This window comes from Carassius carassius, chromosome 7, assembly GCF_963082965.1.
Source record: "Carassius carassius chromosome 7, fCarCar2.1, whole genome shotgun sequence".
Classification (NCBI taxonomy): Eukaryota; Metazoa; Chordata; class Actinopteri; order Cypriniformes; family Cyprinidae; genus Carassius; species Carassius carassius.
Genome location: NC_081761.1, coordinates 30,275,872 through 30,300,731, shown reverse-complemented (window position 1 = coordinate 30,300,731; position 24,860 = coordinate 30,275,872). Strand labels below are relative to the sequence as shown.

The 24,860-nt window shown below is 36.0% G+C and overlaps 1 protein-coding gene across 2 annotated transcripts in view; it reads right to left on the bottom strand.

The window, feature by feature from the left end:
- Window positions 1-5,558: 5,558 nt before the first annotated feature.
- LOC132143892 (EVI5-like protein) overlaps window positions 5,559-24,860 on the bottom strand; it is a 57,992-nt gene continuing 38,690 nt past the window's right edge. The window contains exons 17-24 of one of the 2 annotated variants that reach the window (XM_059554501.1): window positions 21,897-22,043; window positions 21,073-21,168; window positions 20,865-20,960; window positions 16,210-16,414; window positions 8,110-8,282; window positions 7,698-7,808; window positions 6,261-6,426; window positions 5,559-6,047 (exon numbers count right to left, since the gene is read on the bottom strand). In XM_059554501.1, the coding sequence (XP_059410484.1) occupies window positions 5,950-6,047; window positions 6,261-6,426; window positions 7,698-7,808; window positions 8,110-8,282; window positions 16,210-16,414; window positions 20,865-20,960; window positions 21,073-21,168; window positions 21,897-22,043 (1,092 nt within the window). In that variant the 3' untranslated portion in view covers window positions 5,559-5,949. Of the gene's footprint in view, window positions 6,048-6,260; window positions 6,427-7,697; window positions 7,809-8,109; window positions 8,283-15,816; window positions 16,415-20,864; window positions 20,961-21,072; window positions 21,169-21,896; window positions 22,044-24,860 lie in introns of those variants that run through there. The other variant, XM_059554500.1, reaches the window with a different exon arrangement.

The window sequence follows — 24,860 nt, the reverse complement described above, 5'->3', positions numbered from 1 at the left end:
ACGGTAGCTAAATATGTTTACGCAACTGAGCACCAAACCCACATGAGCACAACACCCACATGAAAAAATATTATAGTAATTTATAGTAAATACTATAGTGTTTATATAGTGTATAGGGGAAGGCATTGGTTATTCCGGAGAAAGCAGTCTCAGTAGTATAGTGTAGCCAGACCTTCAAACTGACGGCTGAAGGTCTGGAATCCATGGCAGCTTTTATTGGCCAAGGCCCGCCCATGAGGCCATTTGACTGACATGTCAAACAACCAATCATTCGTTTCATTTCAGCATCATGTTTCGGGGCGTGGAAATGTCGCCACAGGCCAGTGTGTAAAACTCTATGCCACAAACTTTTGAGAATCCAGCATTTAGTTGATCCTGATAAGTGCTCGCCATCACAGTTGTAAACACAGCGGCTTTCTTCTTTCGTCAGGGGGTTTGGCACAACGGTATCTTTGTTTCCAGGTGGAAAGTTAAAGAATGCGATACATACCGGTATGTCTCCTTGGCTGCATCCGAAAACTGAAAAATGCTGCCTTCGGAGGACTCATTCCAAGGTAGGAAGGCATCAAGGCACGTCCGAAATCAATGTCAGCTTCATTTCCTGTCTCCTGAGATGCCTTCATCTGGCCGATTTTTGAAGGCAACATAGATAGATCCTTCGCTGCCTTCGATATCCCACAATCCTGTGCGTTCCATTTTGTGAGAGTTAAGCCAAAAAATAAAGATGGCGTCTGAAAGTTGCGGTCGGTGGTCAGTTTGTGTTTAAATGTATGTTTCTGAACAACCTTTTCCACTTTTTATGTAATTTCTAGCGAGAAATTAATATAGCAGTAATGAAATATCCACTCAGTTATCACCAAAGCTCTCTATATTTTGCTGTAGATCAGTAAACCATTACTCAGCCTCAGAAGCCTGTCCAAAATCCGTTTCATGAGGTGCCTTCGGGCAAAAACGCTGCCTGCAAAGTCATTGCCTGATTAGAGAGCAAGGCAGCAATTCACCTAAGTTTTCGGATGCAGCCTTGAAATCCTGTATAATTCAACCAATCCGATGACGACTTAGAAACTCCTGAAGTGTTTCAAACTTTTGTGTCCCATATGCATCAGAAGTTTAACCAACGGTCCATGGGCGAGATGTCTGAGGCGGAGACTAGTCAGTGTTGTACAGTTTTGCCAAAAAAACAAATAAAAAGGATTTTCATGACAACTTTTCAATTTTCAATTGAATGAATTTCGATCCATCGATCCAGTGCATCTATAACGTTATGTTCTGCCATTGAAAACACTGCTCTCACAAGTTTTCACAACAGAGCTTTTGAAATCAAAGATGGATTTCAAGGCAATGCCTCAGGTGTGTTCACCTTATTGTAAATGTGGAAATAATAACCATGAATAGCACATGAAGGACCAGCAATCTCTGGGAAAATGTATGGTCATCAAAATGGGCCTAGCTCCCAATCCACATAAATAAGGCTGGCATTACCCCTGGTACAATGGGCAATTATAGTCAACATGATGCTTTGGAAATATACAACAATTGTTGAGACCTCAAATTTGTTCTAAACCAATACTAAAATCTCTAAAGGAACACTCTTTTACACTGCAGGTTTTGATGCCCGATTCTTATTTGTTGCCTATATCTTTTTTTTTTACTCTACCTGTTTACATGGTCATAGAACACAACTGATTTGTGTCATATATGAGCAAAAGAATCGCAATTGGGTCACATTTAACTGACGGTGTAAACAAGCCCTTAGATTCCTGAATGTCACAAAAGTTCAATTTTGAAAAGAACACTGCTTGCTTTGAGAAGTTTCACTTGTTTCTGTAGGTTGAAGAAAACATCCTTGTTGTCATCTTGGATGGAAAGCAGTTCACCCTCTCTTGTCCATTTCCTCACCGCAAGTCTTCTTCCTTTCTCATCCACTACTGCAGGCCAGTCAGGAGCAAGTGCCTTTTATCCCACATGTTCCTGCTTTCCCAGAAGTCCCTGAAGTCACTCAGCAACCTGCAACACCTAAACCAGAGAGATCTAAACCTGCTGTGATCATTGGAGTACCACAGTTTCACCCTGAAAAATACCCTTATACCTCTCATCATGGCACAGATCCCGTCCATCTCCCGCCTGCTCAGATGTATCCTATGTATCCCCTTCATTATCTCACACCTCCTTCTGATACTCTTAAACCGTCTGTTCAATAACATCTGTCTCTATCTGTAGATCAAATACAACAAACACATGAAGAGATGGTACCCCAATACCCAATGATGCCCCCTCCACAATATTCATGTACCCTATATCCTGCCTCCCTTATCCTGAGAGGTTCTGTCCTCTGTGCCCTATGTCGTACCATCATCCCCCACTCCACTGCTTTGCAACCAATGCCATGGACATCATTTCCTAAACAAACAATCCTCTAACCCTTCCGGTTATGTAAGCGACCCTCAGCTCCCTGTCTTTTCTCCGGCTCCTCCTGCACAACCCCCCAAGATGTCTCCATCTCTAAATTGCATGAGGAATAAAATAATGGCAACTTTGCCTTTAGCAAGAGCAGACTCCATTAAAGTCAAAGGTGAGCTACTGTATAACAGTGGTTCCCGACCACATTTCAAGAGGTTTCTGAATGTAATAATATTTCACAATATTAGTTTTTATTATTTTGATCAAATAAACGCAAACTTTGATGAGCATAAGGAACTTGTTTCAAAAATATATATATATCAAAAATCGTATTTTTTGCTCCTCTGTGGTGATTTTTGAAGATGCGTAGACAAATACCTGGATCTCCAGTCCATCTGTCCTAACAGCCTGTAATTACACACTCCACTCCAGAGGTGGCAGTGTTGTGCTCTCTTCACCATTGCCATTTTCCAACATGTTACTGAATAAGTTGGTTAATAAATAAAATAGTATAATAAACCTTAATTCAAAATTCAAGGGAATTAATTCAGAATAAAAGGGTTAGTTCACCCCAAAAAATTTAATTCTGTCATTAATTACTCACCCTCATGTCGTTCCAAACCTGTAAGACCTTTGTTCATCTTAAGAACACAAATTGAGAGATTTTTGATAAAATCTGAGAGCTCTCTCTTTGATCCACTGTAGACAGCAATGCAACTGCACTGTTCCCAGGTTTAGAAACTTAGAAAGGAGATTGGTAAAATAATTCATGTGACATCAGGGATTCAACCGCAATTTTACAAAGCTACAATACTTTTTGTGCGCAAAGAAAACAATAATAATACAATTCATTCAACAGTTCTTCCATTTTGGAAAGTACCCCAGATTGTAATCAACTTAATCAGCGTTGTTTACGTTCAGTAGACAGAGCATGCATGCTGAACATAAACAATTCTGATTATCGATGTCCTTGCTATGAGTGCCACAAACTGGAACTAAACACCCAGAAGACAAAGGAGATCATTGTGGACTAGGGATCATGCACACACACCCATCTACATCAATGGAGCTGTAGTGGAACCTGGCTGTGACATTTCTGAACTCCACACCACCAATCTAACCTGCACCTGCTTTCTTACTGCACTGGTCACAGTACTTCACATACATGTATTGCACTACTCATATTTTGCACAGACTGCACATTGTTCAAGCTATTACTGTACAAAGCATACAGTAGTAACTATTTATATAAACTATAAAATGTGTTATTTTGCATAGAATACATTGTTTAAAAATACTATTGCACACTCATCCAACTGTATTTATTACCACTGTTCTTATGTTGCTGCTGTTCATAATGTACATATAATCCCTACAATTGCTTTCCTATTTATATTCTGTACATACTCTGCTTAATATATTAATAGCTTCACTTACTCTGCACTTATATGTATATAAAACACTATATTCTTGCACTTCTGGTTAGATGTTAACTGCATTTCATTAGCTCTGTACTTGTACTCTGCATAATGACAATAAAGTTGAATCTAATCTAATCTAAAATAGTTTTTTTGAGCAGATAACTTAAACCACAAATAAAACTTAAATAAAAAAAATTATCAGATTACTTGGGTATTAATTACAATTGATAAGTTATACATGTTAAACTGACAGCTGTATTTACTAATTTTACAACATTGTTTTTGTTTGTATAAAGTTTTATCAGAATCAAACAAGGACATTTTCAAGAAAACTATGTGTGTATTTTGTGTGTTTCCCAATGGATTGGCATTTCGTTTTTTTCGGTTCATCCATCCGCCGCTGATCCACCCCTGGGTTATCTGGTTTAAAGCCCCTCCCTCGGACCTTCTCAGGGGGGCTCAGGGGGTGTTTGGAGTTATTCTATATCAGATCAGGATTGCAAAAGTTTTAAAATATCTTTTTCATATAAAACCTAGAGTCTTCTCTTACATGTGTTGAAAAATATAAACCATTTTTTCCAAGTGAAATGTTAACGTTCGAGAAAATCGAAGCATTTGATTTGCAACCCCAAAAAAGTCATTTATAAGATTTTGTGCAATAACTACAGCCTTTTTTTAAATTCACTACAATGATTATTACCCACAATACCACCAGCCCCTGCATATGCTGCTGGGAAAACCCCTTTACCTGGAAGTACATCTGCTAAACCCTCCAGAGTCCAGACCCACTGCTATGCTGCTGGTGCATTACTCTGTTGCATACTTTGCAAAATCTGCCTGGATCCTTATTTATGATAGGTACGAGATGGTTTTGTGTTTTTTGTCCCCTCCATTTTGCATCTATGCTGATTTAATGTTTTTTTTTTGTTTTTTCCCCAAAACTTTGAATGGTTTAATGCTTTCAGCAAAAATATTACGGAGCACAACTGTTTTTAATATTTAAAATATCAGTTCTTTTTGACTTTAGGTGCCCAGATTTCCTTGACCAGACCACAACCCACAAGCCTCCTGCTACACCTGCAGAGGCCCTGATCAATCATGTTAGACGACACACAATCACTACATTCCTGTTCCTGTCTGAAGATGCCAATCTGCAGACAGACAAGGAGGTAAAAAGCAGCTCTGGAAGTACTTAAAAATATAGATGTCATCTAGTCAAATTTCATTTGACATGCAAATAACATCATGTTATTATTATTATTATTATTATTTTTGGATTTGTCAGATTTATTCTGTGTGTTCAGCTGAGGTTTGTCTGCTCTTATATGGTCCATGTGTTGAGGGCCGCTTTGCAGGTGAGTGTCATCCATTGTACTTCATTCACGCAGTATGCAATTACAGACATAATTTATGGTTTATGAATATCTGACTCCTATGAGGTCTACTACACCGTCTGTAGAGCTCCTGTTTTACATTAATTTGTACATTTTTACTGGTTGCATTTCACTCTCCTAAAGCAAATTTTTCATATCTCAATAATGTGAAGTCCTTAGAGAAGGCTGATGAGCTGGATAAAGCCCAACTAATAAATCATCATTCTTTTTGTTTGACACATGTACAGTCTTAAAAGCAATCACAAAGCAATAAAGCTTTGAAAGTAATTTACTTGGTATGGGCAAGTTTTAAAAAGCCATTAAAATTTATGGGCTTTAGAAAAAAAAAGTGTGAAAACTTGGTGATATCTAATTGTGGCTTTCCGTTTTATTTATGCACAGGTTCAACTTGTGTGAACAGTTATAAACAAACTTGGTTTGCAGTGACTCAGATGAACCTGCGGCCATCAGCTGCACTGCTGCTTGACTCATTTCTGTATCACCAGATCCATCTATATGAGTCAACAATACATTCAATTGTGCACTCTATCTTTTTCTTTGCATTCATTTATTACGGATGTACTGCTATGATGACACTTTCGTCTACATCTCACACGTAATGCTCTTAGGCACTGCTGCGTGAATAAATGAGAAGAAACTATGCACTTGATAATTTATAATACTTTTTGTGTTTAAAGCTAACTTATGTAAGTTCACAGAGTTCTTGCTTGGGTTCTTCCTAGAGGAGCGTGTGTTCAGCTGAAGGGTTTGTAGTGTTTTCTGTTGTGTGTGATCAGGTTGGAGCTCTGACTGAAGGCTTTACCACACACTTTACACACATGCGGCTTTTCTCCTAAACAAATCACAAAATAAACCTTGTCAAATGAGGATCAATCAAAACACATGCACTCAATATATGGTAAATGAAATACAGTATACTTTACTGTTATTAATGCATTACTGTTATTTTGTAAGGTTCTGAAAATAAAGAAAAGCAATTTCCCCCCATTTCATCTATCCTAATGATTCCATCATATTCAAAGATTCAAATCTCTGTGAGTCTCACCGGTGTGTATAAAGGTGTGTTTCTTCATGTCGGATTTCTGGTGGAATCTCTTGCCACAGTATTGGCAGGGATATGGCCGTGTGTCCGAGTGGATCAGGAGGTGAGTGGACAGAGTGGATGAGCGTTTGAATACCTTCCCACACTCCTTGCACTCAAATGTTCGCTCCTGAAATTCAAAATGAACAAATGCAATGACAATTTAAAAATAACTTTATAGTTTACCGAAAATCCGTGTACAAAAATGTTTTACAAGAAGAATATTATACAGTATAAATATATATACTGTATAATATTTCACTGAGAAAACTGACATTTTTGTATACTCGTACACATATTTATTCATAAAAAAAATGATTGCTTACAAAAAAGGTTTAAACGCCTACAAATCTACATTTGAGAAACAAAGTTGGAATTGGCAAAGATAAAGGCATGGCCAACATGAAAAAAACAACAACAACAAAACAAAAAGGTACAATGTACACTTGTGACCACAACCGAGAAGGGTATAACTGCAGCCTGGAGATCTCCAAATAGGGGCGGGAACTCCAAAACAGGGTGGGAGCTCCAAAATGGGGTGTGGCTTCCTCCCATTAACACGCATGCACAATTTTTCCCCCAATCGACTTCAGTGCAAACTCTGCCCCACAACTGATTCTGAAGTTTTTATTGGTTGTGTCAGTTAAAGTGTTTCCTAAACTATGCAACAAAAAATGCTAACCCCTTAACCTACCCCACAACTTACCTTAACCAGTGAAATTGACTGAATGGCGGGATTGGCACTGAATAGCGTGGTAAAGAAAGTTTCAGTTCAGGAAATAAACAGTTAATACGATTATGTAATATGAGACTCACCGCTCAATGGCACCTTTTTAGTTACACCCGGCATCACTACCCCTCCTAGCCTGCGAATTTCGTGTTCCGGGACGGCCCCGTTGCTTGGAATAAAACGATAGAGTAAAATCTTTCCCCTCTGCTGGGACGGCTCCTGAGTGATTCCTGTTTACATCATGAAGCAGAGGTTCAGACTTGGGTCCAAACACCACTGGCCACAAGCTTTGGCCTCTGCTCTCATGGAGAATGTTTATTTATATAGCATATTTTATTTTAGATAAACTAGAAACAATGTTTAATTTATAAAGTTTTATTTTGAAATGTAAGTCCGTAACAATTGGCTGAAGCCACAGCCAATGGTAAAAGTCTTTGCGAAAGGAGACCCCACCCCACTTTGGAGGTTCTGCCCAATTTTGGAGTTCACGCCCTTTTTTGGAGATCTCAGGTCTGCAGTTAATCCACTTGGCACAACCACTTACTAAGGCTGCAGTTACACTATTCAGCATCAGAGGGAGACATAACAACCTTTCATTGTGAATCCGCAAAAAAAAAAAAAAAAAAAAAAGAAAAGAAATGAAAAATTGCAAACTAATGGTTCTATTTTACCCTGCATGGCATCAAGGGGTCTCTGCTGTCACGGAATACCAGAGAACGTCCATGAGGGCTACCATGCAATCTGTACACGTGAGACTCCAGACGAGTGAGAGAGGAGAAAACCTAATGGAAAAAATGAAAACCAGAACTGTTTAAAGAACGACTCAGGAAGTGAAAAGCTTCCCCCCTGTCACAGAAAGGCTTTAGGCCAAAATAAAGTGAAATATTATCAAAATGCTTCTCAAGGAACATGTTTTATCTTCTATATCTTGGTGAGCAAGATTTATGGACTGCAGGAGCTGGTCAAAGGAGTGGATTTGTATTTGAAACAAATATTTCAAAAATGGCCTGAAGACAGTTTACTTCAGTGTTTCAGAGTTACATAAGAATATCACTTTTTTTTTTTGGACACAAAAAGACATACCTTGCCACATAAGCTGCAATGTTTTGGGCCCGTATCCCTCCGAGGGCTCATCAGAGAACAGTCCATTGAACTGTCTCTGTTGTTGAGCCCTTGCATGTCTGCTATGCCTCTAGAGTTGACTGGTAACCAGTGCATTGGAGACGGAGGAGGGTCATACCGGAAACCTGCAGGATCTGCAGAAACCCAGTGAACAATATCTTATCTAAAGGAACCCCCATAACTTCCTCAGGTATTATAAATTAATTTTGTAAATTAACATACCTGTTTTCCAGTTGTTATCGAGACTATTGTGTGTGCTGTTTTGCTGCATGATTGGAGAATATGGTTGTATCTCTTGGCCTGATTCCTCTGGCAGTGTAGCCACTTTTATGGGGACAGACCAGCCCACTAGGCCTAGATAAGGCACGTCAGCGATGGGAAGAGAGGAACGAAAGCCTCCCTTCCTGCTCTTTTTCACCAGAAATGAACGAGGCATAATGAACAGATAGCTAGCAACAGAGAAGATTGTCCTGCAGGACTAAAAATGGAGAGACGAAAATAAATGACAACCATATATACAGGGACATGATGCATTTTAAATCTCAGCATAATATATGTATTGATTTAAATGAGGATTAAATGTTAGCTAGTAACACTAGTAACTCATTTTGATCCATGCATATAATGAAAAATAAATAATACTTGGTTTTATTTATTTTTGTCAGCGGATGCACAGATTCTCTTAAGAGTCTAAAATAGCAAATAAAAAAAAGCAACAGCTTTCATGAGCTGATTTTTTTTTTTTTATATATATATATATATATATATATATATATATATATATAATTCATGAAATACAAACTCGGGATAATAAACGGAAATGTGTTCTCATCTTGCAAGTCAGAGATTCTCAGATGATAAGCAGTGTATTCCTGTTACTTAATCTCCATTATTTGCAATCACTTTATGAAATTAATTAGACTTAGAGTTTCAGTGGATATGAGCTATATTTAAATATGAATATAGAAATTTCTATAGCACCTTCTATGGTCTACTCTTGTTTTATGATGTCATGTAATAAATAGATCTGTTTTTAAATAGTTTTAGATTTTGAAATACTGTGGAAATTTTGATATTACTTATTTATACAATTAAAATCTATTTTTAATGGCTGTATCTGGTGTACCAAAAAGTAAATATTTAATAGCTTAATAATAAAAAAAATCTGCGTCTATGTGACATATAATGTATTGCTTATAAGTGTTCATTAAATGCTCAATGTACTATTTCAGTGAAACATAAACAGTCATGATTGTTGTAGTAAATATTTTTGGTCTTGTTGATTATCTATTAAAATCATGAAATATTAATATATGAAATTCTAAATATTAACTTGGAGAAACTTGGGGCAAAAACAGACTTCAGATCTTAAAACAAATACTGAATTGAAGTTAAATAAAATCAAGTCTAGCCATTAATAAATGAATAAGTGTTTTTTCAATTGATTTTTTTGTCTATATTTATTTTACCACAGAGAGACAATCTTACAGTGTCATCTTACAGTGTTGAAAAAAGTCTATATTTTTATATCACAAGTATATTAAACGTTCAATTTGATGAATTTGGTATTGCAGGTACAAATGCATGGGAGGGAAAAAAACTAAAAACTATTTCTTTACAATTGGTGTGATTACTTCAAATAATAATTTTTAAACTTCTCCTGACCCATTGTGATCCTCTTGATAGTAAGCAAGTAAAAGTACTAAGACTTTGATATTACATAATGTTTTAAAATGCTTCATAAACATCTAACGGTGTGCAGGGACACAGAAACTCATCAAAATGTATATTTTAACCCCTTCCTTCCAGAACACAGTTTCACATAGGCTATAACATATTTATTTATTATATAATTTAAAGTTTAGGTATTGTTTTGAGGACAAGTGGTTTTAGGTGTATTAAGTGAAAATGTCGTGGTAAAACCTAAACCTATTTTAAAAACTAATGACCGTGAATTGATTTTTGTCAGTTCACTGCTATTAGCACCATTAACTTCAAAATAAACCGTGTAAGACTTACCAGTAAATGCGTCCAGAGCCAGCCGAGGTGTTTCTATAATAAAATGAACATTAAATGCAATACTGCTTCTTACTTTTATTATCTGACTGAATGTATTGCAGACGGATTAGGCCGTGCTACTGTGTCGTGTCTCGCTCCGTCACTGGCAGTAATAAATCACTGAGGGCAGGTGCGCGCTCCTTAAAGCGCAGCAAAACTGAAACCTCCGTAACGCGCGCTCACAAAACCGGCCGACCACAGACGCGTCAGTTTCCGCCGCGCGCTCTGCCTCGCGCTATTACAAACCAGACTTACACTAACCCTAACTGCTGCTGCAATGCGAAGGAAATCTATCAGCAAAATAAATCAGGGTGTTCTCATCGAAAGCACAAGCGTCTTCTGTTGGACACATAGCTTAGTAGGCCTACCTATTTTGTTGAACCGTGGATATGTGACTAATAAAAAGCACTGTGGTGATTTTATGTTCTCATTGCAAAAATGACTGCAGTAGTCATTCATTGCGAATGTAAACCATAGGTAGACCGAGGCTTGTGATATGGTGTGATTATGACGCATCATTTTAACTCTGTTGTCCCTGAAGGTATCAAACACTCACAGACCCCCTGGAAACATAGATGAGGAAGAGAGGAAGAGAGGAAGAAAGGGAAAAGTGATGAGGCTGTAAGAAAGACTGATGAACCGTGGCGAGTGTGGTTGTGCGAGGTGCAACAACACTTAGCTCTTTTACCCATGCCTTAAAAACCAGATAAATAACTGACATTAAGTCCTCACATTTAGGCCAACCAGTGTGACATTTGCGCTGTAGGGATGACAATAAAAAGAAGCTCTCAGTTTGGTTTGTCTAAAGCTGCAGTTTGCAGGTTTATTGGTTTAGCAAGAAATGGATATAAAAAAAAGCACCATTCTGTTTTTAAAAGCAGCTTTTTCCACATCCAGATATTTAAAATGTTTTAAGTGATGTACACACATGAGATAAGGGCTTAAGTGGCCTTATTAAAGTGATAGTTCACCCCAAAGTGAATAAATTGCCATTGTTTACATATAAAGTTGTGCAGAACCTGCATGAGTTTTTTTCTTCCCTTGAACATAAATATTTTGAAGAATGTGGGTAACCAAACAGTTGCTGGTACCCACTGACTTCCATAGTACGCGAAATAAAGAAGTCAGTGGGTACCAGCAAGTGTTTGGTTATCCACTTTCTTCAGAATATCTTTAAAAAAAAGAATTTTTGGGTGGACTATCCCTTTAAATGTGTTTTATTCAATATAAAACAAGCTAAAAAGCTAGATCACATGATTTCTATCCCAAAACAATTACTTTTTCATGATGCACGCAGAGCTTCGAAGGGTTAGTTTAATCAAAATGAACATTTGGTCACCATTCCGTCATGGTGCACAATTTTAAGGTGATTATTTTCTACCATAAATAACAAACAAACAACAACAACCCCCCCCCCCCCAAAAAAAATATGAAAGAATTGCTGTCATAATGCAAAATAATACATACACATGACACCAAATTTTGAACTTCGCAAATGTATAGCATAAATGTTTATTATTATTTTTTAAATACATTTTATCATCAAATACAGAACACTGGATCATCATTTGATAACATTGCCATTTATATAATCTTTAGTACTGTCATTCTTAACACATCAGTAAAACTGTAGGAGAGAGAGGATGTGATCTGATGGGTGTCATGGGGAGACTACTGGAAATTTACGTACTGGTGAAAGGAGGTAAGGCAGCTGTTGGAGCACTATATGTCACATCAGCCTCTGCGTTATGACCTCATGCCCTCACTGGCCATTTATTTAATATGGCTACACCTGAAAGCATAATGTGCTGTGTATGAAATATTGACCTCTGCTTTTAGGGTTGCTGTTTTGATACACACGGTGTTTAAGATAGCACTCAAACTACATATGAATAAAAACACTGAAAACAATACACAGTAAGAATATTTTTTGTATGATTGCAACACTTGAATGATATTACATGTGCTATACACAAATATTATTTTCCCATTTTATCGCCACATGTAATTAAGAAACAGGAAGACCAAAAACAAGGAGGCATTAAAAAAAATTCTTTTGAACAGTGACTTTCGTCAAGTTCATGCATAGAAGTGTTATTTATGCATTTTGTTGTAGTTAGGTTGTCTACTGTAACTACAACACATCTTTCATGAAACCAATCAGGGTTCCATTATGATCATTGCTTACATGGCAACCTTCAAGCAACAACAAACAAGAAAAAGCAGAAAAAAGAGTGAGATAAAAACTGCCATGAAAAGATGTTACCAAAGAAAGAAAATAAAAATCTAACAGTATTCAGCTTCAACTGAAAATGTGATATAGTGTTTCTGAGATGTGATAGACTTCATACAGGGACAACTGACTCACAATACCACAAAGTACTGATATTATTAATCACTGTAACATTTTTCATTCATCTTTTTTCTTCTTCCACTGATTAGAACATAAATCAGCCTTTCTGAAGGCGATTGAAATAAGAGCTCAATTTGAGACAGAAATGTTTTGACCATATTAGCCACCCATTGATGATCTAAAAATGGTTCCTGGTCAGGTAACGATAAACACGCTTGGAAAAGTCTTCCCAATTAGACTAACTTCTTGTTTTAAACAAAATGAAGTCTCTAAACAAGAACTCTTATTCAAAGTTAATTTCAAAACAGCCATTTCTGATTTCCTATTAGCAAATATTCTTCAGAAGCTAAAACTCACACCACAAAACCGTTGTGTTTTGTAATCAAGTTGTGAAGAAAGTTTCCTTCGACTATTTGAAATCCAACAGTCCCAAACCAGAACAAATGTTGGTACAACGACTGCTCGATAAAGTCTTTCAGCTTCTGGGACCCTCTGAGGTTTCCCTTTAAAGACCAGCAAGAAATGAAAGGTGCAAAGCGACTTCCTTTACTTGCTGCTTTTCTAGTAAAGAAGAGTTTATAAACAGCACACGGTTTTGTGGATGGTTTTAAATGTTACAGAGGGCGCCGGGGAACAGGAAGGATGTTCTAAATCAGAGTAAAGGCCTAGTAAAGACGATGCTAGAGGTTTAGATTTCATTTGTAGTGCAATATGAAACAACATTAAAATCATAATAGTCTATTATGCATAAAATATGAGTTTAATTCAGTTATTTCTCATTCTATGTCAATTTTTCTTTTAATATATATATATATATATATATATATATATATATATATATAAAAAATCAGTGATAACGGCATTACTCTACAAGTTATTCCACACAAACTTTTTTGCATTAGACAAAAAAAAAAAATTCAGTCAATAAAACACGGTGGTACGTTAAAACAGCAACCCCAGGCTATCTTGATAACTTACAGCCACTCAAAAGGAGATATGCTTTATGAACATGTCATATTCAGTAAATACTTCTCCCCAAAACTCCAATGTCTTGAAATTCATCATACTGTCAGAGATATGACTGAGAGCAGCGTCTCACTGGTTTTTGTCAAAAGGGTGCAAATGTCGGCAATGTATCGCTCTCCGAAAGTCATGTAAACATGTCAGATGTCTGATAAATGCAAGGACCGATGAGCTTTAGCAAAATGAGGCAGTGGTGGGGAAAGGCAATGACACTGATGTACCATGTGTGGTCAGACGAACACAGCATCGTAGACAGTACTGAGTTAGATGGAAGTCTTCAAGACAGGTTACGAAATTGTGGGTAAAAAAATTTAAGTGACCAAACTTGATTAAAAGGAAGAAAACTGTTACAAGTATGAAAGATTTGTGTAATATAATGTATAAATCTACTAAATCTCGCATTATTTTGTGAATTAACTGTCATTAGTTCCGTTTGTTTGTAAACCTTAGTTTAGTCAAGCAAGCTTTAGCGCTACAGATGGAGACTTTCTGTAACAACCAAGTGCTACAGTCTTCATTAATGCTTCAGGAAGTTGCTTTTGAATCAGCACAAACCCATACAAATCAGAAACAATGCTTAAGATGGTTAACAATTGAAATGTGCGTCACACTTTATATTAGGTGGTCTTAACTACTATGTACTTACATAAAAAATAAGTACAGTGCACTTATTGTGTTCATATTGTATTGCAAAACACTTTTGCTGCTATTGAGGTGGGATACGGGTAAGGTTCGGGACAGGTTGGGTGGTATGGGTAGGTTTAAGGGATGGGTCAGCAATGTAAATATAAATATAATTAAAGAAATTAATTACAGATGTAATTACATATAGGTATTTTTTAAATATAAGTACATAGTAGTCAAGGCCATTTAATATAAAGTGGGACCGAAATGTGAAAAGCAAATCAATATTGCATAATTGTTTGAGGGTATTTATGTAGTGTACAAATCATTGCTGGTAAGCGCCAAGTCAGCAATAACTTTTTCACAGTTTATCTTGGATTTATAGATCTACCTTACATGGGAGTAAAAATTATTTAAACAAAAAAAAAAATAAATAATAAAAAACAATATAATTAAAATAACTAACTAGATATATCATAGCAGCAGTTGTTTTTCTGTAATCGAACTAATCTCTTTTCTGGAGACCCTGTAGTTTCAGCTTCATGCTGTTTTTCAGGATTGGCACAGAAGAATAGTACAAATGAAATAGTTTGGCCTCTGTTTGCATGAAGTACATTAACATTATTAAAATAAAACTCATAAATAACATAAAAAAACATTTGGCAATGTTGACACTAGTTCTTTAGCAATGGATTTTTCTCCATCCCAAACTTTGATCAGCTTTCTTTGTTTTGTATAAAACACACACAAATACATGGATGAGCTACGGTAATATTCATCTATGTATGTAACTATTAACATCCCTATTACGTTATATAATAAGACTTTGTTCATTCTTATTTTCTTTCTCTCAGGATTCACCTCTCATTAAAGTGATTGTAGTGTCTGTTGCGTTTGAATTAAACATAACAGGTGCACATCCACCGGAACAAAGACACATCCTCCACAGGAACAAGACATCCAGATTGAGAAAAGCACCAAATCTGCTGCTTTCCTCTAAAGAAACAGTAGAGATGGTCCCTACGTTTGACGCCAACTGAGTGTGACAAAAACAATCCAATGATTTCCAAAGCCAAAGATTTGATAGGATGCAGCAAACGTTTAGTGTACCCGAAGGTGTGTATCCTGCTTGCTTATTCTCTCCTCCGTCAGCTCATTTCAAGCCAGATGGGGGTTGTATCGGTGAAGTTGGTATGCTCACAGGGATTTAGTGAGTGTCTGGATAAATTAGAGGTAGTTTCAAGGCCACACTGTTTTCTGAAAGGAGAAAATGGCAAAAATGACCAAACTTTCTGGCACTCGGAGAAGACGACAGTTTGACTTGTCTGTGTATGTTTTTTGTAACACAGAACTCCAAATTCAGTCCTGGGAAGAAATATAATACGTTTAGGAACTGTGCAACAGACACACTGACAAAAAGACAAAGAATAAGAGAGAGAGACATAGAGACTGTGTCCAAATTTGAAAGCACTTGCCAAGTACACCAAACATCAAATCTAATGATCTAGAACAAAGTTTAGACATAAATCAAATATTTAGTGCCTAAAATGTCATTTCTGCGTAGAAGGTAAACTTTTTAAAACACTTTTAATTTATTCTTGTATTTCTAATCTCTAACCACCAAACTGAAGATTGTGGAGATGTTATAAGTCAAACAGATGGAAGGCAAATGCTGGATTTGGATGTGTCTTAGCAAAGGCGCCTTTTTCAAGTTTCGGCCACAGCTCGAGTGAGGGTGAAGTATGCTATGAGAGTGTCACGCTACGCATGGGTTTCCTGCCCTGCCTCTGACAGTTTCTGGGTGAATGTACATAATCTCTCGCTCTCGCTATGTATGTGTGCATTTTGTGCAGTCTATTCCTAAAGGATTCCTTGCGTCCCGTGTCACCATTTCAAGCAATTTCAGTTCTCGAGTCCTTCGGTGCACACCATGCCCGGGTAAAGCTGCTGCTGGTTAGGCAGAGGGTCTTGGCAGGGGGTTTGAATGGGGTTCCTTTCCTCGCCGTCGCTGTCCGTGCTGCCTTGACTGTCCAGATGAGGTGAAGAGTGGTGCGGGTACAGGGAGCTCACAGGCAGGCTCTGAAGAGGGTCCTCGTCCGAACTGAGGTAATCACCTTCTCCGGATGCTGGGCTTTCCAAACATAGGTCCTGATAAACGCCACCACTGGTATTCTGGAACTTGGAGGAATGTCCACGCAGCTGCCTGATCTAAAATGTTTGAGAAAAGGATTTAACAAATACGCAGCTCTGCAAAAAAATAAAATAAAACATTTGACTAATTCTGGATCAGTGCCTGCCTAGTAGAAGGACCAGCTTATGCAAAATGTAGTAAGTACAACTGATTGACCAAGTCAGTCAAAAATGCATTGCAATTCTTTTTTATCCAAGAGTCTACAACAAGATTTTAAAAGGATGGTTCACCCAAAAGCAAATGAAGTGCACATATAAGTTCACCTTTTTATATAGACAAAGATAAACCAGAAAACCTTCATATCACCCCTTTAATTAAGTGCTCGGTCCAGATATGCATATCAATGGCACATCGGTCTGAGTTGGAACTGTTTCATCAGTTTAGTCTCCTCTTGGAGGAACTGGAGCACTGAAGTTGTCAAAACCAGCATCACAGGATTACATTTGTTAATTTTGAATTGGATTGACCATCTGAATGTAAGTTTTGATTGTAGATCTGTAATGCCCGAACTGTGAACTGTTTCAGATTATTCAGTCTGATTTGGTGAACTTTTTCAAATAGTTCATCAGAAAAAAAAATAATAAAATAATAATAATAATAATATTTTTTATCTGGTTAAAAAGAATGATTCATTTGTGAACTGGACATCACTCCAGACTGTTTGCCTGAGGCGATGCATTACAGGTAAGAATTGTAAATAATGTTCAGTTTCTTGCACAGACTGATCGTTTCGCTTCATAAGACCTCAGTGTATTTGCAGGAGCCACAGGTATTAATTTAGCATCCCTTGCTTTTTTTCCAAATACATGCAGCTGCTGACTTGAATTTAATGAAATCACCAATGGCCACAGTTTCACCTAAAAATCTTCTTAACTGTTTTACTAAAGAAAAAAGTCACCTATATATATTGGATGGCCTGAGGGTAGCAACGCCCCTTTTATAACATTGGGCATTATAACCAATCACACATGTCTCTGTAGCGCTTGTGAATGCAATGACCAATCAGAGACGTTCAATTGCTAAAACTCTGGTGTTTTGTTCACCGCGTGCTCTCGCTGACTGAATTCTCTCATCAGAAACAAAGTGCATGTGCATAAGATAAGTGATATCTTGGTTGCTGTGTGTCACATGACAAGCATGAAGAGCCCCCCCCCCCCACCCCCTCCTCAAACGTGAACTATCCCTTTAAAAAATATAAGTAAAACTAACAAAATTGACTAATTTTTGAAACTTTCAACGTGTGAACGCAGACAGCTAATTATTACCTTTCATATAATAATTACCCTCCTTTTCTTAAGTGAATGAGTTTTTTGGTCACTCTTTCGTTCTGTGATCCTGCATGTTGTTTAACATACAATGGACAAAAAACTGATTAGCCAACATCTTGCACCTAAAACATAAAATAGAGATATTGATGCACAAACACAGATTTGTTCTAGATGTCTGAAGTATATAAAAATAATAAACTGGTCTTATAACAATATTATCAAGCTTAAAGTGTAAAACTGACTTGTCCACAATGGTAAGGTTTGAGTATCACTCTGGACTGCATGAAGAGATAAGAGATGCTGAAAATAATAACTGAATACTAAGGAAGTCTAAAAGGAAGTAAGCCTTCATATCATGTATAGTCACAGCAAGATAAGATGAACATGTTCTTCTGATCTATAAAGAAAAAAAAGAACTGAAAACAACAGTAAGGTTTTCCAGAACCAGGTACAGCACTCATTTTCTGAGCATCACATTCCTTTAGTTTTCTGTGGAATAAAAACACTAACATTAAAGGCACTCTTCATACATTTAACCCACTTAACCATCTTTTTTTCACTTGAACAGTTATTTCACTAAACTGCATGAAACAAGATGGTATATTTAAATAGCAACACATGGTGATTATTAAAATGTACTGATGTAGAATTTTATTTAGTGAATATCAGAGAGTTTAGAGCAAAGTATAAACATGCACTGTGGCTGAGATCACTTTGTCAATCTCATTTCTGTGTTAAATACGCCGTGGTTTCGATTAAATTGATTAAGAGGTGCTTTTACTAAGACTTTGATGTTAAAAAGATTACATGCATGTTTGGGCTGCAAATAATAATAATAAAAAAAAACAGTAGAAAAAGTTTAATAAAAAAAATCAGTTTTAATTATTTTTACAAATTATCTGAAAAAGTTTGCACTGAAAAAGTAATGTTAAAGTAAGAATGCAAGATTCTTAATCAATAATTTGAATTTAGTGATTTAGTTTATTTAACTTTTTATTTTTTTTTCCAACAACTATCTACATTTATTTAGTTTGATTTGGCTCCATACCCATCCTCAAGACTATTTACAAGGCTGTTTTTGACATTTTAAATCAGTGGTTTCATTTGTATGTTTTGCGACTATGAATTTGTATGAATCATGTAGACAGTGGATTTTCTTGCGTGACAGAAATTCACCACAATTTTTTGCTCTCATTTCAGATCTTCCCTTCTGAGTCAGTGAGCATAAGTGAGTGTGTTTGCGTGTGTGTCCTAACATTCGTGAGAGTCTAAAACAGGTATTCTGCTAAAATCTCAGATCTGAAACGTCATGGGTTTCCCAATAAGTGCTTTAGCAATTTGCACGTGTGGGAGTGGGAGGGGCTGTGGTTAACCAATGGAAAAGCGTCCTGAGACAATCATCTACACAAGCCCCACCTCTCACTTCCTCTGTCTGGTTGATCTCGTTTCAGCCAAAACCACAGAGCAAAAGTCAGTGCACAGCATTTCCGAATTAGGACATCACCGAGATTTTTAAAAGAACTGTTAAAGAAACATTCACAAATCTTAATGAAAAGCACATTCAGTGCTGAAATACTGAAAAACTGCAAGATGTGCAACAGTGACCAAACAATGTCCATTTACCCATATACAAAGATCAATAAATAAACCAAATATATATATATATATATATATAAAAAAACTGAACACATGAACACTTTCACTTGAGGAGAGCCTTTAAATCTACTCCTGGTCCTGGATAGAAATGGTTGGTTGTGAACTGTAGGCTAGTGAATGGTTTTTATGTTCAATAATAAGGCACAAAAAAAAAATACACACACACACACACATATATACATATATATATATATATATATATATATATATATATATATATATATATATATATATATATATATATATATACACACACACACACACACACACACACACCCATATATATATATATATATATATATATATATATATATATATATATATACACATACATACATATATACACATATATATACACATACACACATATATACACATAATAATAATAATAATATAATACAAATAATAATAATAATAATAATAATAAAAACTTGCATTTCATGGCAAATTGTAATTAGTTGACACCACTAATAAACGCAACAGATCACAGAAATTGATATATCACAACTCCACATAGTTTGTGGTAAATTGAGAAATGAGATAGTTAGTACATATATACATGACAAAATTAAAACAGAAATTTACCCCATATAAAATATTGACTAATGAATTAATTTAAAACATCACTTATTTTAAACTGTTGAAGTACAAAATAAATACGAAAAAATTCTACAAAGTCTTTGGCACTACAGAACATATGGCCACCTGATTTCATGGATGAATATGAGCACACGTAAAACGCTGATGTAAAATCCGTCCTTTGAAAGCGCCCACAATGCATCACAACTCAGTGATTACAGTAACCATGAAACTGGAGCACAATCACATTTGTATGTAAACACTGACACAAGCAAAGAAATCGAGCGAGAGGAAACGTGAGTGGCGATGACAAAATCAAAATGAAAAGAGGGATGAAAACGAGAGATGAGAGACAGAGTGATACGTGAAAAAGAGAGGTGAAAGGGAGGGAAATAAATACAAGAGAACGAGAATGTCAACACACTCTCACACCCCCTGTCACGAAAGGTTTTTCTACAAATGAGCAAGATCATCACTTGAAGTGCGTGAGATCGAGCTGTGACTGTGTGCGTGGGTAAGCACCACACTATCAAACCATCAAAGCCATCTGTGTGTGTGAGGGCATATGGGGGGAATGGGGAAAAAGATTTTCGAGTGGTTTTTATTGTGGTTAGGGAAGGTCCCAAGTGCCAAGAAAAGCACTATAATACCACTTTAAAACGGAGTACACAGGTTACCGCTCAGAGCGTAATAATAAGAACGGTGACAAAGTGCAAACGGAAAGATTTAGATTATAAAATATACAAAAAAGCCATACAAACTGAGATAAATGCCATTTAAGAAGACGAGAAACCAGGTTTGTGTAGTAACTTGGGATCATGGGAAACTTTTTACTGAAAACAGTGTGGGTTGCAAACATTATGGATTTTTTTTTCTGATCACAGATTGAGATGCAAGTGCTTAGATTGTGAAAGATAGCACACTAGTGCATGTACGTGTGTGTGTTTCTATGTGATAGCCTCACCTCGTTCTTGAGTTCAGCGATCTGCTCTCTCAGCTGAGTTATATACTGTCTGGAGTCTGAGTGATTCAGCTGGCCTTGGATCAATCCCTCTTCTTTCTGCAGGGCGATACATACACACTCTTACACTTAATTACACTGATATAAAGTTTGACAGAACTTTTATGAAGTTTTTTGAACTTGATCAATAGATACGGATGATATTTCTCACCTGTATTTCTAGCTCGGCTATCTTTTGTCGGAGTTCAGCCATAGCGGCCATGCTGTCAGCTTCTCTTAGACGGACCGCCATCACCTCTTCTTTGCTCTGACACAAAGACGACAAAATTATTAAAAAAATTCTAAATTCTAATTCATGCATTAATCTATAAATGCTAATTCAGCTGAAGTGTTACTGTGTCTATTTAGCAGTGATGCACTGATATTTCAATTCTGGCTAATACTGGTAAGGTAATAATTATTTCATGTCAGATGAAATATAAGTAAAAGAAAATGTATACTATTTTGACTAAATAATTACAAAATAAAGCTATAAAAACTAAGCTAAATGATTTTGAATGCTACAAACAGCAATATAAAGTACAGTGTGAAAAAAAGGGATGTTTATTTTTTAATGTATGGGATTTTCTTTTTAAATGATGTGTGTTTTAAGAAATTAGAGGATACTTTAAAGACTACACTGAAAAAAATATTTGTGAAAGTTTATTTTGAAGTAGAGAAAATGAAATTGTGTATTTTCTTGTAAAGCATACTGTAATTGTACAATCGTTTTTATTTTATTTGCAACTTCAAAAAAATCTCATTTTTTTAGTGTTAAGTGTGGAAAGCAAAATTAAACTAAAATGTAAAAATAGAGAAAATTAGCATTTAATGAATTAAAAATAGAGGAAATTAGTACAATTAAATATTCAACTAATATCAACTAATGACGCTGAAAAAATGTCTCATGCTAGCCAATAAATTGTAGTGTATTGATATATGACAATATTCAGTTATCGGTTCTTTCTGTGCTGTGTGACTGTGAATGCATTGCACCTTGCAGTCAGACTCTGCCATCTTTCTCTTCATTTCGTTGAGCTGGCTTTGTAGTGTTTTGTTGTGAGAAAGAGCATTCTGGAGTCTCTCCTGCAGGCTGGCGCTCTCTTGTTCATGTCTGACAACTAGTTTACAGTTGATCTGGTTCTTTGGAAAGAGAGAGAAAAGTCTGAGAAGTTTAAATGGGTATGTTTGGTTGTAAAACTTCATCCCACATTCTGAAAAATACAACAAGGGCATCATGATTTTTGCATTAAAATATTCACATACAAGTTTTAAACAAGAGAACTGTGGCTTCATTGCTATATTGTTATATAATATGTGAAGTATTACATTAAGAAATCAATATACAGGTCAGCAGTGGCGTGAACAAAGTGTGTGGGTGGGGGGTTGTATGTTGGCTTGAGCTCCTGCCCCTTTGAGGTCCGACACTAAAGTGCCCTTGCGGTCCGGTCTGCCCTCGGTCTGCGATTTCTGCCGAGGTTAGGGGTGTGCGATATGAAGATTTTTGATCGTGGACAATAAAAATGTCTACACGGTCTGCTTTTAAAGAAATCTCGTTGTATTCCTGTGTTTCTGTGGCTCAGTGGTAGAGCACTGCGTTAGCAGCACAAAAGGTAGTGGGTTCAATTCCCAGGGAACACACATACTGATAAAAAAAAAAGTATAGTCTGAATGCATTGGATTGAAGTCGCTTTGGATAAAAGCATCTGCTAAATGCATAAATGTATTGTGCTGCAGCATACGTTCTATTAGCTGCAGTTCTGGTGCCGCGGAATTAATATACTGCGACATGCATTAACATCATTGTTAACTATAACGGTTATTCTCACGGGACATGGCACTTATTCACAAAATATATATATTTTTTTTTGCATCTGCTTTAAAGCCTTACTGGTTATTAATCTGTTTCATTTATGTGCTGTTCTGACATGCGGTTTTTCTGAGCACACTCAAAGTGTGCGTACGAAAATGAAAAAGCCCTTTAAACTGTGCCTGATTACTGAACTAAGTTATGTTTTGTGTTAATACTGTCAAAACACAAAAGGTTTCTGTATAGACTCAGTTGGTTATGTCTAAAATGAAAGTACACAACTTTGGCACGATGCATGTCTGTATATTAGATGCGTGCAGGTCTTAAAGGGACAGTAGGCTACATGCTCCCGACTGTAATTAAAGGAATAGTTCACCCTAAAATTAATTTCTGTCATTGTTTATTCACTCACATGTTGTCCCAAACCTATATTAATTTCTTTCTTGTGCTGCGCACAAAAGAAGATATTTCGCTGCACACAAAAGAAGATATTTTGAAGAATCTGGATAACCAAACAATTGCTGGTCCACATTGACTCTGATAGTAATGTAGTGGGGGGTGAACCAGCAACTGTTTGGTTTTCCACCTTCTTTCAAAATAGAGTTTATGTTTAGCAGAAGAAGGAAACTCATTCAGGTTTAAAAACAACTTTTGAGTGGGTACATGAAGGTTTAAAAAACAAAACACAACCTATTAAAATTTTTGGGTGAATTATTCCTTTAATGTTAATAAAACACCAAACACAAAGAGAAAAATCCGTCAATACTCTTGACTGAAAAACGTTAATACAGATGCTTTAATAGGAATCAATGTAAATAGTATTTTATTTTTATTTGTATTTGTTTAATTTTTGGAATGCTCCTGCTTAATACTGTTGCACCTGAAAATAAAACACTGTTTATTTTTATTTGTATATTATGTGTATTTGTTATGTGTATCTTTGTTCTAAATTTTTTAAATAGCAAAGATAAAATAATGACAAAGATTTTTATCTTCTCCCAATTTGGCCTAAATATCTGCCATACATTTTTATATTTTGTTACCTTATTGTAACAAGCTTTGTCTTTATTATACGGATATTAATTTGGCTGTAATGCTCAAACAGCTTGCAAAATAGAAAAAACAACATGACAAAGAATCATGATAAAATCATGATATTTCAAAAAAATAAATAAATAAATAAAAATAATTGTAACATCTTTGCCCACCAGAACAAAATAATACAAAACAACCCCCCAACAATGACTCATCAAGAGAACGATGTCCACCTGTTCTTTCCTCTATAAAAAAGCTTTGGCTTTGTTAGTGTGGTGTTGCTTGTTTGCTCTGTTTTTTTGTGTTTGTTTTTTTTTTGGGTTGTTTTTTTGGATTTTGTTATTAGTTATGAGACTTGTTCTGTCTGAAACTATAAAATCTTGTGTCAGACAATTTTTTTTGTTATTTTTTCATCCCTTACTTGTTTTATATATTATTTTCTTTCATATGTCAATAATTTTGTTGCTACCTTGCCAGCCATATTATGTCCTCCTTCCATTTTTTTTTACGACTTTGAGCTGGTTGTGACAAATGTGGGGGCTCTTCCTTAAAATTGGGTAGTTCATTTGAGTAGTTAATTTCCTTAACTTGAGGATAATTTTGTTAAATACTATTTTTTTTTTGTGAATAGTATTTCTTGAATATTTTATTGTGGAAATCTTCTGGAGGATTTTAATGGTTGGTTTGAATTTGACTTCTCCTCATTGGGTTTGTTGTTCTGGGATTATGCTTTTCCCCATTTAGGTTTAGTGGGGTATCCTAAATAGGATGATCTGAGATATATATATATATATATGTTTCATTTGTTTTGTTTGTGCAGTGAAAGCAGTTAAAGCATTTGTCTCGGGAACATGTACGTGTTTTTTAGTGGTAACTCATTAATCAGTTGCTACTGCAAACGCTGGTTTACAGTGTATAAAAATCCACTGGAAGTAACTGTACAAAGACTAGGGTTGAGTTTAGATAGTTTTTTATTCTTCTAAATTTTACTTAGAAGAAATTTCTAACCCAACGATTTTCCTCAAGTACTTATTTTGAAAATGTAAGTAGCCATACATTTGTCTTTAATTATTGCCACGAAGGTTGAGGAATTTATTGGTGATCTATCTGAAGAT